The following is a 14,670-nucleotide window of genomic DNA, read 5'->3' as shown; positions in this document are numbered from 1 at the left end:
TCAGACCAGTACAAGCTCGGAATGCTCTACCACAGCTTGGGCACAAATAGTCCATATGAGCATTTCAGGTGGATTCCCTAAATTTGCATATCTTACACTTCTTTTGAGCAGCCACAGTTCTGCTTTGCTCATAAAGCACAATGCCTTCTTTGATGTGGGCACGTCGTGCTGGGTGGTTCTTTGCCAGTAACTCCCATGTCACACAATTAGTTCCTACAGGCTTTTAACTCATTCAAGATATCTTGCATCTCTAGCCATTTTTCATTCTCAAAATTTTGTGAGTCGTTTTGTTCAGTCATTTTTCAGTCATGTCTGACTTTTTGTGACCCTATTTGAGGTTTACTTGGTAAAGATACTGGAATGGTCTGCCATTTCCTTTTCCATCTCATTTTATAGATAAAGAAACGGAGGCAAACAGGGTTAAGTGACTTGCCCAGGGCCACACATCTAGTAAATGTCTGAGACTGAATTTGATCTCAGGAAGATAATAGGTCTTCCTGACTCCAAGCTTAGCACTCTATCCACTGTGTTATCTGTCCCCTGTGGGAGTGTAGAGTAGGTGAAATGCAAACACCATAGGATTATAGGATGTAGTGCTGAGACAAAGCCTTTAGGTTACTTGTTCAAGGTCACACATGTGGTGCCAGTGCTGATATTTGAATCTAGGTCTAGAGCATTTCCCACTATATCATCCTTGTATCACTCCTTTACTACTACCAAAAGTTGGCATTTTGGCATTTTGTGCCTCATGTTCCCAATCTGAAAGATGGCAGTAATAATAATTGCAGCATGAACTCGACAGGGTTATGAGAAAAGCATTTTATAAAACTCAAAGCAGTCTATAAATAGGAGTTATTATTTCTGATTAATTTCTGTGGAGGTCCAATATCAGTTCATTTACCCAGATTTCTTTAGCATAACTGTCTATGTTATTCTTAAAAGAACTCATACATATCATAAAAGCATAGATTTAAGTCTGGAAAGTTTCTTCTAGTTGTTATCTCGTCCATCACCTCATTTTACAGATAAGGAAACTTGGGCCTTGAACATTTAAGTGACTTATTAAAGGTCCCACAGGTGACAAAGTGGCAGAACTGAGATTTGAACCCAGATCCTTAAACTCAATATCCAGTCCTTTATTGCCTGTTCTACATGCTACCTCTTTGGGCCAAGAACCACATCTAAATCATTATGTGATCAGTATAATACCATGTGTAGATACGGGCATCTCTTTTTGATGGTCATCATTATCTTTTTTTTTTCTTTTTGGAGGGGGGAAGGCAGGGCAATTGGGGTTAAGTGACTTGCCCAAGGTCACACAGCTAATAAATGTTAAGTGTCTGAGACCAGATTTGAACTCAGGTCCTTCTGACTCCAGAGCCAGTGCTCTATTCACTGTGCCACCTAGCCACCCTGGTCATTATTATCTTTATTTTAATAATGCTATATTTAAGGAATTTAACCAATTGCTGCAAAGGCAGAGAGAAACAAAGATCCTTTCTTCTCCATCAATGAACATACATCTCTAGCACTTGACAATCTAAGTACACGGGTTCTTTCACTAGTGCCACTGCATTTTTTCAAAGTGGTAGAGAGTTTGGTTCAGTACCTTTGAAAAAGAAAGCTATGCCTCTCTCGGGCACTTCATAAGCAGCATCCACATTTGACATGAGCTGGGGAAAAGAGCTGGTGATGGTACTGGGCCTGATTCCAGCTGACAGGTGAACTTGCCGTCTCCAGAAAATCCTATTGATTACCAACAACAGGGTTGGAAAGAAAGATAGTTGATAAGAGACATGACTTTTACCTGGAATAAAACAGGCCTCAAACCACTGTGTAATCTTTGGCTAGGCAGTTTTGGCTTAGTTGAGATTTTTTTTTTTTGCCATACATATAATAAGCTAATAGGATCATGGATTTACATTTAGAATCTAATTTTAGATATAAATTCCAAATTTAGATCCTAGAGGCTATCTATTTAACCCACCTCATTTTACAACTCAGGAGCATTAGAGACTTCCTTCTTTTAATTATTCACAATTTATTCTGTATGTAGCTTGTTTTTACATGCTGGATTGCTTGTCTCCCCCATTAAACTATGAAACAGGGAATGTCTTTTGCCTTTAAAAAAAATTCTTAGCATTTAGCACAGGGCTCTACATATGGTAGTCACTTAATGTTTATCGACTGACTGCTTCATAATGAGTTTCTTGATACAATTTACCCCCCCCCACCATTGATTCTTTTGAACTCTTTGCTTACTTAATTTAAAGACCCAGAAACATATATTGTGGCATGAAACAGTGGAATAAAAATCAATCTCTGGAAAACACTTTGGAAATCCTAAAGTACTATATAAATGGTAGGTGTGATGATGAAGAAAATGGTGGTGATAATGATGAGGCAGATATATAACTAGATATTATTTAACCTGGGTAAAAACAGATGGAGGATGGGAAATAGCGTTGATAGTGGTGGCATAGAAGAAAATATAACCATTGCTGTAATTGTGTTGGTAAAGGGGATAGTCCATCCCTTAGAAAATCTGAGCCATACTCCCATGAGAATTGGGAGACCAGGTAGGTCTTGGGGAAGGTCAACAAAATGTCAGGACCCTCAGAATGGGAAGTTGGATTGTGTTTCGTAGTGTAGGCTTGGGCTAAGGAGCATGAATCATGGGGCCAAGGGTAGCTGTTCTGCTGAGGGGAGAAGAAATGAACCTGCTTGTTGGTGTCCTGGGACAAAGTACTGTTTATTCCACCCTCGTATAAATTCTCTTATTTAAGGAATATCAATCAATATACCATTATTCAATTCAACTTAGTAAATATTTATTACTTGGTTATTCCATATAATGTACTTTGCTAATATTGAAGCTCCTTTAGGGTAGGGACCATCTCACTTGTTTTTGTACCCTCAGGGCTGAGAAGAGTTCCTTCAAATAGTAGGTGCTTAATAAATCTTAGTTAACTAATCGATGAATTGGCACCAGAAGAAGATACAAATAGGACTACATTGTCCCCATCCTATTTTGTGGATTTCCCTTTCCTGTTTTTTTTTTCTTTGCAACATTTCATAAAGGCAAATGTGGCACAGAGACTAAAAATACATTATAGAGGCAGAATGACATAGTAGCTAGAGTGCTGGAAGTCTGAAAGAATCCTATTCAAATCCCACTTTAAATATGTACTACCTGTTTAACCATGGGCAAGTGACTTAATCTCATTGAGACCCTGTTTTTTTATCTGTAAAATGAAGAGATTTGATTAGATGGGCTCTAAGATTCCTTTTAGTTTTAAATCTATGATCCTTTCATTTAAAAAATTATTATTATTTATAATGTATGTGATTAAGGAAAACTAACTTGAGGGAAGGTGCTAATTATTACGTACAAAAATAGCAATTATGATAATACATCAGATGGCAGTTTATATAATTGTCCACAAAAATGATCTCAGTTTTATGCTGTTTAATCCTGGACATTTAGACTGTAATTCAACATGGAATTAAAAATTGATTGACTAACATGTTCAGACTTGGAAAGTAAAACAACCCATGGTAAGTAGCTATCCATTTAGGATCATAGGGCCTGGAGTTGGAAGGTACCTTAGAAATTATCTAGTTCAAAACAATCATCTTATATTTGAGGAAACAGGTCTCATGGATGAAGTGACTTGTTAGGCCACATAAGCCAAAATCTCCTGCCTTTTGCCCAGGGCTATTCCCATTAGACTATTTTGCCAACATTAACTAGACAAAACAGCAATGGATCCCAAAAAAGTCACTAACTAGATGGATTTAGAATAAAAAGTTCTCAATTCAGGGTGTGTGTGTGTGTGTGTGTGTGTGTGTGTGTGTGTGTGTAATGAATGAATGTGCATAAAGGGCTGATTCAGTGTGAATGTGTTGCTTAGTCTTCTGATTAAATTGCAGGAATGGCAATTTCTATTTTTGCTTCCAGTTCCAGTTGGAATCAGACTCTGATTCTGCAATGCCAGCAGTATAACACTAAGCTCTCCTTTTGCTTCTGAAATACCATGAACAGAATGTTGGGAAATAAGGTAGACCTAAGAGTGGACAACTCCTGGAGGGTCTGAATTATAACAATCTTCTTATTCTGTCTACTAATGAAACTAGAAGACCAAAAGGAATTGCATGGGAAGATGGATCACAGATTCTTGTTGGTGATACAAATAAAAGATCATGGGATTATAATTACAAATTTATGGTCAGAAGAGATTGTAGTGCCTATTAAGAACAACCTCTTTTTTTTCTTTTTGGAGGGGGGAAGGTAGGGCAATTGGGGTTAAGTGACTTGCCCAAGGTCACACAGCTAGTTTTGTGTTAAGTGTCTGAGACCACATTTGAATTTAGGTCCTCCTGACCCCAGGGCCAGTGTTCTATCCACTGCACCACCTAGCTGTCCCTCAACCTTCTCAATTTTACAGATGAGAAAATTGAGGCATAGAGAAGTTAATTGACTTGCTCAGAATGACACAGATAGTGTCTGTGATAGGATTTCAACCCACATCTTCTTGACTCTAAGTCCAATGTTCTACTCATTATACCATGACTCTGAAGTGGGCAAAGTTGGTTTTTATCACGATTGTCCAGAAGCCACAAAAATCAGTTAATGATGTACTTGGCTATCTTGTATTGTAGTGTTCATTATAATCATTTGCAAAAATACTACAAATGAGATAAATGTAGCCCATAGCCCAACATCTCTTGAAAAATTTGAGAAGGAAATAGAATTTTATGAAGAACTTGATTTGGTAGGATCCTTTTCTTTGCCTATTATTCCAAACAACTTATTTAATATTGGAATTAGTTGATCTTTAAATGTTTGGTAGAATTCACTCCAAATTAAATTAATATATACTATAATATTAAGTAACTTCAATACAAATGTGGGTATATGGGAGGACAGTGAAAAATATATTGGAAAAAAAATGATCCTAGAGTATAAAATGAAAAAGACCAAAGGCCACAGGCTACCCAGAAACCTCATTCCCATACATTATGAATATTCTTTTTTTTTTTTTTTTGCTTTTTGGAGGGCAATTGGGGTTAAGTAACTTGCCCAAGGTCATACGGCTAGGTTTTTTTTGTGTATGTGTGTGTTAAGTGTTTGAGACCAGATCTGAACTCAGGTTCTCCTGACACCGGGGCTGGCATTCTACTCACTGCACCACCTAGCTGCCCCATGAATATTCTTTTTAAAAAAGAGAGTCAGGAGGTGCCAAATATAACAAGTATCAAATAACATCATGAAAGAGCAATCTTTATAAATTAACAGATAATAAATGACTAGATAGTAATAGAGTAGTGATTTCCAGATCAATTGTCTATATACAGTCAGGCCATTGATTTGTTAGAGCAAAGATAAAAATGAATGCCAGAAAAAAAATAATTGATACATTTTTCAGTTTAGGTAAGTCCAATTTGACCTGTTTAAACAAGCTGTTGACACCAAAAAAAAAAAAGAAATGAATAAAAGAACAGATATTGACATAGAACAAAGATGGGAAGAAAAATTGGATAAGATAAAATATTCACAGGATGTTTGTACTGGAGGTAGCATAATTCTGAGATCACTGGAGGATCTCAAGATATCTAAGAATATAAAACATAAAAACAGTTGGAAAATTTAAAAAACCTTATTGTTACATAAATGCTGAGGAAATATCAATATTCAGCAATAAGTCTACTTTCCCATTTCTATATAATTTTCTTTTTTTCCTTTTTGGAGGGGGGAGACAGGGCAATTGGGGTTAAGTGACTTGCCCAAGGTCACATGGCTAGTAATTGTTAAGTGTCTGGGGCCAGATTTGAACTCAGGTCCTCCTGACTCCAGGGCAGGTACTCTATTCGTTGTGCCACCTAGCTGCCACCCATTTTTACATAAATTTTCTGAGAATAATCTGCATACATGGAGGATATTATTTATGAAGGTATGAGGGAACATTCACAAGCTTTCACAAATGATATTCTATAGGTGACTACATCTTTACTGTCATACAAATGAGTGAAATATAAAGAAGGTTAGGGAATCCTCTGTACTTATTGCTGACTCTAAAAAAGCATCTGATGATAAATCTAATAAAAAATAAATAAGAAAGAAGTCAAGAAAGTGAATAGAATTTTAGATAAACTAGATATTATAGACATCTGGAAGGAATTAAATGGAAATAGAAAGGAAAATACCTTTCTTCTTGGTGGTTCATGGTTACTTTTACAAAGACTGACCATATGTTAGTACATAAAAAATTTACAGTTAGAAGCAGAAAAGCAGCAATATTAAAAGTATAATTTTTAGATCACAATGCAATAAAAATTATATTTAATAAGGAATGTAGACTAAAATCTAACTGGAAATTAAACAGTCTAATGTTAAGGGAGTGGGTTAAAAAACAAATTATAGAAACAATCAATAATTTAATTGAAGAGAATGACAATAATGAGATACCATCTCAAAACTGTGGAATATAATAAAAGCAGTGACCAGAGCAAAATTTATATCTCTAATTGCTTACATCAATAAAACAGAAAAAGAGCAGACTAATGAAATGGGTATGCAATTAAAAAACTAGAAAAAGAACAAACTAAAAATCCCCAATTAAATACTAAATTAGAAATCCTAAAAATTAAAGGTGAGATTAATAAAATTGAGAGTAAAAAAAACATTGAATTAATAAATAAAACTAGGAGTTGATTTTATGAGAAAATCAATAAAATAGATAATTTGTTGTTAACCTAAAAAAAATCAGTTAATTTGATTTCAAAAAGATAATACCAGATCACTAGTATTAGAAATTAAAAGGGTGAATATACCACTAATGAAGATGAAATAAAAACAATTATAAGAATTTATTTTGTCCAATTATATGCCAATATATTTAACAATTTAAGTGAAATGGAAGAATATTTACAAAAATATAAATTGCCTAGATTAGCAGAAGAGGAAATAGAGTATCTAAATAGACTTATTTTGGAAAAAGAAATTGAACAGGCTGTAAATGAGCTTCCTAAGAAAAAGGCACCAGATCAGATAGATTTGGAAGTGAATTCTACCAAACATTTAAAGATCAATTAATTCAAATACTAAATAAATTATTTAGAATAATAGGCAAAGAAGGGATCCTATCAAACTCCTTTTATGAAACAAATATCATACTGATACCTAAACTGGGAAGAATAAAAACAGAGAAAGAAAATTATAAAACAATTTCATTATTATGAATGTAAAAAACCTAAATAAAATACTAGCTAAAAGATTATAATGTTATATTACAAAGATTATACATTATGACCAAGTGGGATTTATACCAGGAATACAAAATGGCTTAACAGAAGGAAAACTATTAACATAATTGATTATATTAATCATAAAAGTTTAAAAAATCATGATTATATCAATAGATGCAGAAAAATATTTTGATAAAGTTTAACACTCATTTCTATAAGAAACATTTGAAAGTAAAGGTGTAAATGGATTTTCCCTTAAATTGATTAAAAAACCATTTATCTACAACTACTATCAAGCATTATTTATAAGGGGATAAACTAGAAGCCTTTCCAGTAAGATCAGGTATGAATCAAGGATGCCTAGTGTCACCAAAATTTTTGTAGACAGTTTCTCAGATATCACTCAATTTGCCAAATTTGTTAAGCATATCATTGGGCAAAATAACTTTTTGTAATTGCTTTGATTTCACCTTCATTAATGGAATGTTCACTTATCATTTTTTGTACTAGTGATTTGGTTTTCTTCTCTCTCTTTTTAAATCAAACTAACCAATTGTTTTTCTGTTTTATTTGTTGGAGATTAAACAACCTAATCTTTCAGAATGAGTATATTAAAGAACAAATCACAGAAACAAATGATTGGAGGGAAAAGCAAAAAAATGTCAGAGGGAATATGGAAAAATTGGGACACTAAGTCATTGTTGGTGTAATTAACTGATCCAGCTGTTTTGGAGACCAATCTGGAATTATGCCCAAAGAATCACTAAACTGCTTATACTCTTTGACCCAGTAATACCACTACTAAGTCTGTTTCCAAAGATGATTAAGGAAAAAGGAAAAGAACCTATCTCTTCTAAAATATTTATAGCAGCTCTCTTTGTGGTGACAAAGAATTGGAAATTGAGGGAATGCCTGTCAATTGTGGAATGGCTGAACAAGTTTGTGGCACCTGATTGTGATGATAGCACTACCATGCTGTAAGAAATGATGAGTGACAAAACAGGAAAATGATAAATATTGGGGAAGATGTGGGAAAGTTGGAACACTGATTCATTGTTGGTGAGATGGGAGCTGGAGAACAATTTGGAAATATGCCCAAGGGGTTATAAAAATGTATTGACCCAGCAACACCACTTCTAGGGCTGTATCCAAAAGAGATCATAAAAAGGGAAAAAGGACCCACATATACAAAAATCTTTATAGCAGTTCTTTTTGTGGTGGCCAAGAACTGGAAATTGAGGGCATTTCCATCAATTGGAGAATGACTGAATAGGTTGTGGTATATCAATGTAATGGAATACTATTGTGCTATAAGAAATGATGAAGAGGCATCTTCAGAAAATCTTGCAAAGACTTAAATGAACTGATGCTGAGTGAAGTGAGCATAACCAGGAGAACATTGTTCACAGAAATAGGCACAGTATGCCATGGCTGATTTTGATAGACTTAGCCCTTCTCAGCAATACAAGAACAATTCCAAAGGGCTCATGATGGAAAATGCCATTCACATCCAGAGAAAGAACTATGGAGTTGGAATGCAGAGTAAAGCAGTTTCTTTTCTGTTTTATTTTATCTTTCTCATGGTGTCTCCACTTCATTATAATTCTTTTTTTTTTCCTTTTTGGAGGGCAATTGGGATTAAGTAACTTGCCCAAGATTACACAGCTAGTTTGTTTTTTTTAAGTGTCTGAGGCCAGAACCGAACTCGGGTCCTCCTGACTCCTGGGATGGCGCTTTACTCACTACACCACCTAGCCACCTCCATTATAATTCTTATTTGCAACATGAGTAATGTGAAAATTTGTTTAATAATAATGTATATGTAGAATTTATATCAGATTACATGCCATCTTGGGGAGGGAGGAAGGAGAGAGGGGGAGAAAACTTAAACCTTATGGAAGTGCATGATGAAAACTAAAAATAAATCAATTAGAAAAAAAGAAATGATGAACTCAAAGATCTTAGACAAATATGGATAGACACAAAATAATGAAGAGTGAAATGAACAGAACCAAGAGAACATTTTATATAGTAACGGCAATATTGGTTTAAGAACAATTTGAGTGAAAAAGTCATTTTGACTATTAGACATAACCAAATTAACCAAAAAGGACATATGAAGAAAGATGCTCTGCATCCAGAGGGGAAAAATCCTGATAAATAGAGATATGTATAGAATGATTTTATACACACACACACACACACACACACACACACATATATATATATATATACACTCATAATTGTGTCTAATAGCAGCCATCTCTAGGGCAGGGGATAGAAAATGAATGAAATTTACACAATAACTTTATTACATATTAAAAAGGAATAGCAAGTTGCACATAATAGATTTGCAGTTTCATGAGCAATCATCTTTTTTTTAAATTATATTATGTTATAGAAATGCTTGTTTTATTCCACAAATTAGAAATAAAATAAATGAAGCTAAAAAAGCCCCTAAAACATCTGATTTGGTAGAGAAAAAGGCTACCTTAAAGCCTCTCTTTCAATAAGGTATCCCCCAGCTCATGTCAAAAATTACACAAAATACTTTGAAAGATGTAAAAACGGAGATAATTTTGGTGACCTTGATTACAAATATCAAAGAAGACATGAACTATTATATATATAAATACACACATATATGTGTATATATGTATATACTTATGATACATACAAACACACTCACACACACACACACGCGCAAACACACATATATTGCAGAGCCTCCTGAATGGGATCCATAATCACTTAAAAGAGATTGGCTTAACCTTCCCATTCAGGAAAAAAACGAAATAGATAAAAAAATTCCCACTTCCCAGATTATACTCGGATGGATGACCCATAGTGATTCATCAGTACACATATATTTTGCACAGATACTGAAGATGAACAAAGGATTTAACCAGAACTGAATAAAAGGAAGAAAGTAGGCTAGATCAACTTTGAAAAACTATCTGGTTATTTTAATTACCATAACCTTTCCCCTGAAACAAAGGCCCATTTTTAAAATATCAATATTCTCAAGGTAATATGTCATAACTGGGTATCTTAGAATATCAACCAGAGTCTCTGAAGAGTTAAATTTGAGGTTTACCCAAAGGACAATGGACAGTGCATGGTGGGCATATATTCTTATATCATATTACCATTAAATAATTTCACAATAAAAGTGGTATATTAAAGATATCATCTGAGGGCTATATTATTGGAAAAAGAAGTTGACTAAGTAGCATGAGTAAGTGACAAGTGATTGATGGGCTTTGTGAATATACCCATTTTCGGTCTTCCCAGCTATGAGTGCCATCCCCTCTGAAGCTATATTCCTTCTACTCTATATTTAACTTGTCTGCTCTGATTATATCTTATCTCCATGATTGGATTGTAAACTCCATTAGGGCGGGCATTTTTTTGCTTTTTCTTTGTATCGCAAGAACTTAGCACAGTGCCAGAAACAAATAGTAAGTGCTTAATAAAAGCTGGATGATTGATTAATTGATTATCATGCAATGTCAATAGATCTAGAAGAAAGCCATTAGAATGATGAATGGACATTCGGTAGAAAATTAGTGGAAGGATATGGACAAGAACACACAGGATAGATTAGTATGGCAGTGGTGGGATCTGTGCTACTGGACGGTGGGCCCCCATCTTTGTAATCATCAAAGTATTAAATAATGCAAATGTAAATGGATATCAGAACCTTTTGGAAAAAAGTCCTGATTTAAATGAATTTCCAAATGGCCTTGAATTAATGACTCAGAGGCAGTAAGAAGCCAAAGTTGCAATTTCATCCTAAAGCTTTGTGTAGATACAGGGAGACTGTATCTCCTGACTAATTCCTCCTGACTAATGCTCCAGCAATGCCTCATGTTTTGGAAAATCAGGTATTTGAATTCTTGGTTCAGTGAGCCTTCTGTTATATCCCTCTGCCCCACCCAAGCATACTTGGTACTGTGGCTGCACAGGTTCAACTGTCCTCATCCTGGCCTTATCAGTGCACGCTCAGAAGTCAGTTTTGTTCCTATTTTCCTGAGAAAAGCAAGATTATCTGGCATGAACCCCTTCATCTGCCTTCTCCATTTCAAATTATCTTTAGAGTTTATACCTTTTATAGTTGGTGCAGTGGATAGAGTTCTGGAGACTCATTTTGTTGTTATTCAGTCATTTTTCAATCACATTTGACTCTTTGTGACTCTATTTGAGGTTTTCTTGGCAAAGGTACTGGAGTGGTTTACCATTTTCTTCTCCAGCTAATTTTACAGATGAAGTACTGAGGTAAACAGGGTTAAGTGACTTGCCCAGGGTCCCACAGCTAGTAAGTGTCTGAGGCCAGATTTGAATTTAGGAAGATGAGTCTTCCTGACTTTAGGTCCAGGGCTCTATCCATTGTGCCCTGTAGTGTGAGTTCAAATCTGGTTTCAGACATTTACTAGCTGTGTGACCCTGGACATGATACTTAACCCTGTTTGCCTCAGTTTCCTCAACTGTAAAACGAGCTGGAGAAGGAAATGGAAAATCATTCCAGTATCTTTTCCAAGAAAACCCAAATGCGGTCATGAAGAGTTGCACATAATTGAAAAGACTCAATAACAACAACAAAACGCCTTGCCTCTTGGATCAGGGCAAGAGTTGTCTCTGCTTTTTAAAACTCATCTCTTCACCACTCTACTTTCTCCTGCCTCCTTCAGAATCTTACTCTTTTAATCATCTCATTTTTCTTAATTCTTAAATCTCTCTTGTTCACCAGTTCCTTTCTATCTTCCTTAAAACATGCCCAGGTCTTCTCTCTTTTGAAAAGTCTTTCTTTGATCTCCTCTAATTCCTACCCCATTCTCATTTCTGCCATTGACAAAAATAGTATATGAATAGTCTATGCCTTAATTCTTGATTTAATTCCTCACCATCAAGTTATCTCTTTCAGCACCTAAAAATCTGGCTTCTCTTCTCACCACTCTAATGAAACTACACCTCCTTAAGCTTTCTAATCTAAAGCCTTTTTTCAGGCTTTATTTTTCTTAATCTCTCAGTAGCACTGACAATATTAACTGCTCCTGCTACTCAAAATTCCCTTTCCCTATGTCCTCTGTGGCACTAACACTGGTCCTTCTTTATATCCTTTGCTAATTTTTCTCTTCCAGTTCTTATTTAATACCTTGAGGGTTAGTTCCCAAATATCCATTCTTTTTCTCATTGAATTCTTTCCATAGAATAATCATTCAATCTCACAATTCCAGTTACTAGTTTTGACCTCTCTTCTGAACACCAGTCCCATAGCTTTAATATCTTCAACTGTTTGCTCAAAATTTCTACTCAGATATTCCACAGTCACCTCAGCTCACTATGTCTAGAACTGCATCTTCAACATGATACAGGAAAGAACACTGACTTTGAAGTCAATGGATCTGGGTCTGATCCCACCACTGATACCCATTACCTATGTGACCCTGGACAAATTCCTTTATCGCTTAGGGATCAATTTCCTCATCTGTAAAATGAAGTGGTTGGGTGGTGGCCTGAATGATCCTTCTAGACTTGGGATTCTATAATCATGACAAATTAGCTTTTCTTCCTGAGCTCCTAATTTATGTCAGTGATATCATTATAGCTCTAGTCACCCAGGCTGAAAACTTGGTTTATCTCCTTCCTCTCTTTTGTTGTAGATATCTAGTTATTAACCAAATCCTTTAGATGTCCTTATAGGTGATGGTGGGAATTCCCAAGCTGGCTAGTGGGAGTGAATAAGCTCTGGGAGTGAACAAATACTTGGGATTTTTTCTCAAGCAGGAAGTCCCCAGGTTCTCATTGTTACTGGGCCATGAAAGAATGTTTTATTCTTTGTCTAGTAGCAGGCAGACTTCACCAAGATACAGAGATAGCAGCCAACAGAAGATTCAAAGTGTAAAATCATTGAATTCTAGAGATAGAAGGATCATTTGTTCTGACCCATTCAATCTAAGTATGAAGAAACTTGGGTCTACATAGGAAAAGACTTTTCCAAAGGTCAGGAAGTTAGTGACAGAGCTGTGACTACAACCACAAATCCCTGTCTTTAGTTCTATATTCCTCCCCGCCCCCCCATATATCTTAGTGTGGCCCATTTATTTGAAATCATTTGCTCTATTCAATTGCATATCACCCAATCATAAACCATGTAGAAGTTACAAAAACTGCTTTCCACTAGAGACGTGTTAGATAATCTTCCTCTCCACCAACCACCAGGAGACTTCAATGAAGTGCATCATGGTCAGCTTGCACCTAGAGAATTTTTTTAAACCATTGAAACAATGATGCATGCTATACCAATCAATGGTTTCAGGATGTGAAAACCTCATAGAGAAGGAAAAGAATGTCAAGAGTTTTCATTCTTCCATCATTATCTCCCTAGCACGTAATGGTTTCATCTTATGCCCAATGAACAGGAAAGGAGAGAAATGAGCATGGTGTTACTTGAATGATGGAGAGGCAACTAACAGGAAATGACATCATAGATAGACTACAATGCTTTCTCTTGATTCCATTTCCATATAAAATATTCCTCATTTTCTCTCAGGAAAGCTTTCAGATATATGAAAATTCAAGAAGTCAGAGATGGAACAATTTGAGAAAAGTAAGTATCACCAGGAAAATCTTGTAGCCAAGCTAGTTAAAATGTTTTCCAATTTTTAAAGAGCTTTATAGTAAGTCCAAGCTTATCAATGGATTATGTTGAAAACATTCATTTTTGTGTCATTTGTTTGAACTTCAGACCAAATTTTCTTATAGAAACAATTTCTCTTTGGGACATTATAAATAGCTATAATACACAGTGGTTAATTTCCTAAGGTAGCCCTCAGAAGACCATTTATGAGGTAATTGAACCATGTGGTTCAGCTGTAGGACTATATTCTACCAGACGAAAACTGCAAGTACACAGATAAGTAATTATATGCATGTAAATAAAAAGTCATTTTTTGGGGGGCAGGGAGGGTTAGTGCCCTGAAGAGATAAGGATGGCCTCATGTAGAGAGAAATCTAAGCCTTGACTAGAGTTAGATATTCAGGAACCAGAAATAAGGAAAGATATCATTGGCTGGGGGTGGGGGTGGATTAAGGGAGGAAATGCCTATGCAAAGTCTCATGGACATGAGATGTAATGTCATGTATTGCTGACAATAGGTAGATTAGTTTGGCAGGAACTTTGAGTCTATGAGGGCGAGTAATGTACAATAAGTCTGAAAAGAGAAGTCAGATTATGATTAGGAAGGGCTTTCAATATCAAACAGGAGTTTGCATTTTGAAGCTTCTTGAGCAGGGTAGTGATCACATATGTGTTAGTTTGACAATTGCATGGAAGATGGATTGGAGATGAACTAGATAGGAGAGAGAGAGAGCAAGAGAGAGAGAGAGAGAGAGAGAGAGAGAGAGAGAGAGAGAGAGAGA

General features: G+C 35.5%; 1 protein-coding gene across 1 annotated transcript in view; it reads right to left on the bottom strand.

Moving 5' to 3' along the window:
* Positions 1–14,670, bottom strand: part of MMP20 (matrix metallopeptidase 20) — a 54,861-nt gene that overhangs the window by 18,479 nt on the left and 21,712 nt on the right. Inside the window, exon 7 of the mRNA XM_069079956.1 lies at positions 1,610–1,746. Coding sequence (XP_068936057.1) covers positions 1,610–1,746 — 137 coding nt within the window. The remainder of the gene's footprint in view (positions 1–1,609; positions 1,747–14,670) is intronic.

This window comes from Petaurus breviceps, unplaced genomic scaffold, assembly GCF_028583685.1.
Source record: "Petaurus breviceps papuanus isolate PSGF00001 unplaced genomic scaffold, PetGlider_PUasm1.0 91133, whole genome shotgun sequence".
Classification (NCBI taxonomy): domain Eukaryota; kingdom Metazoa; phylum Chordata; class Mammalia; order Diprotodontia; family Petauridae; genus Petaurus; species Petaurus breviceps.
This window is presented reverse-complemented; position numbering and strand designations above follow the sequence as displayed.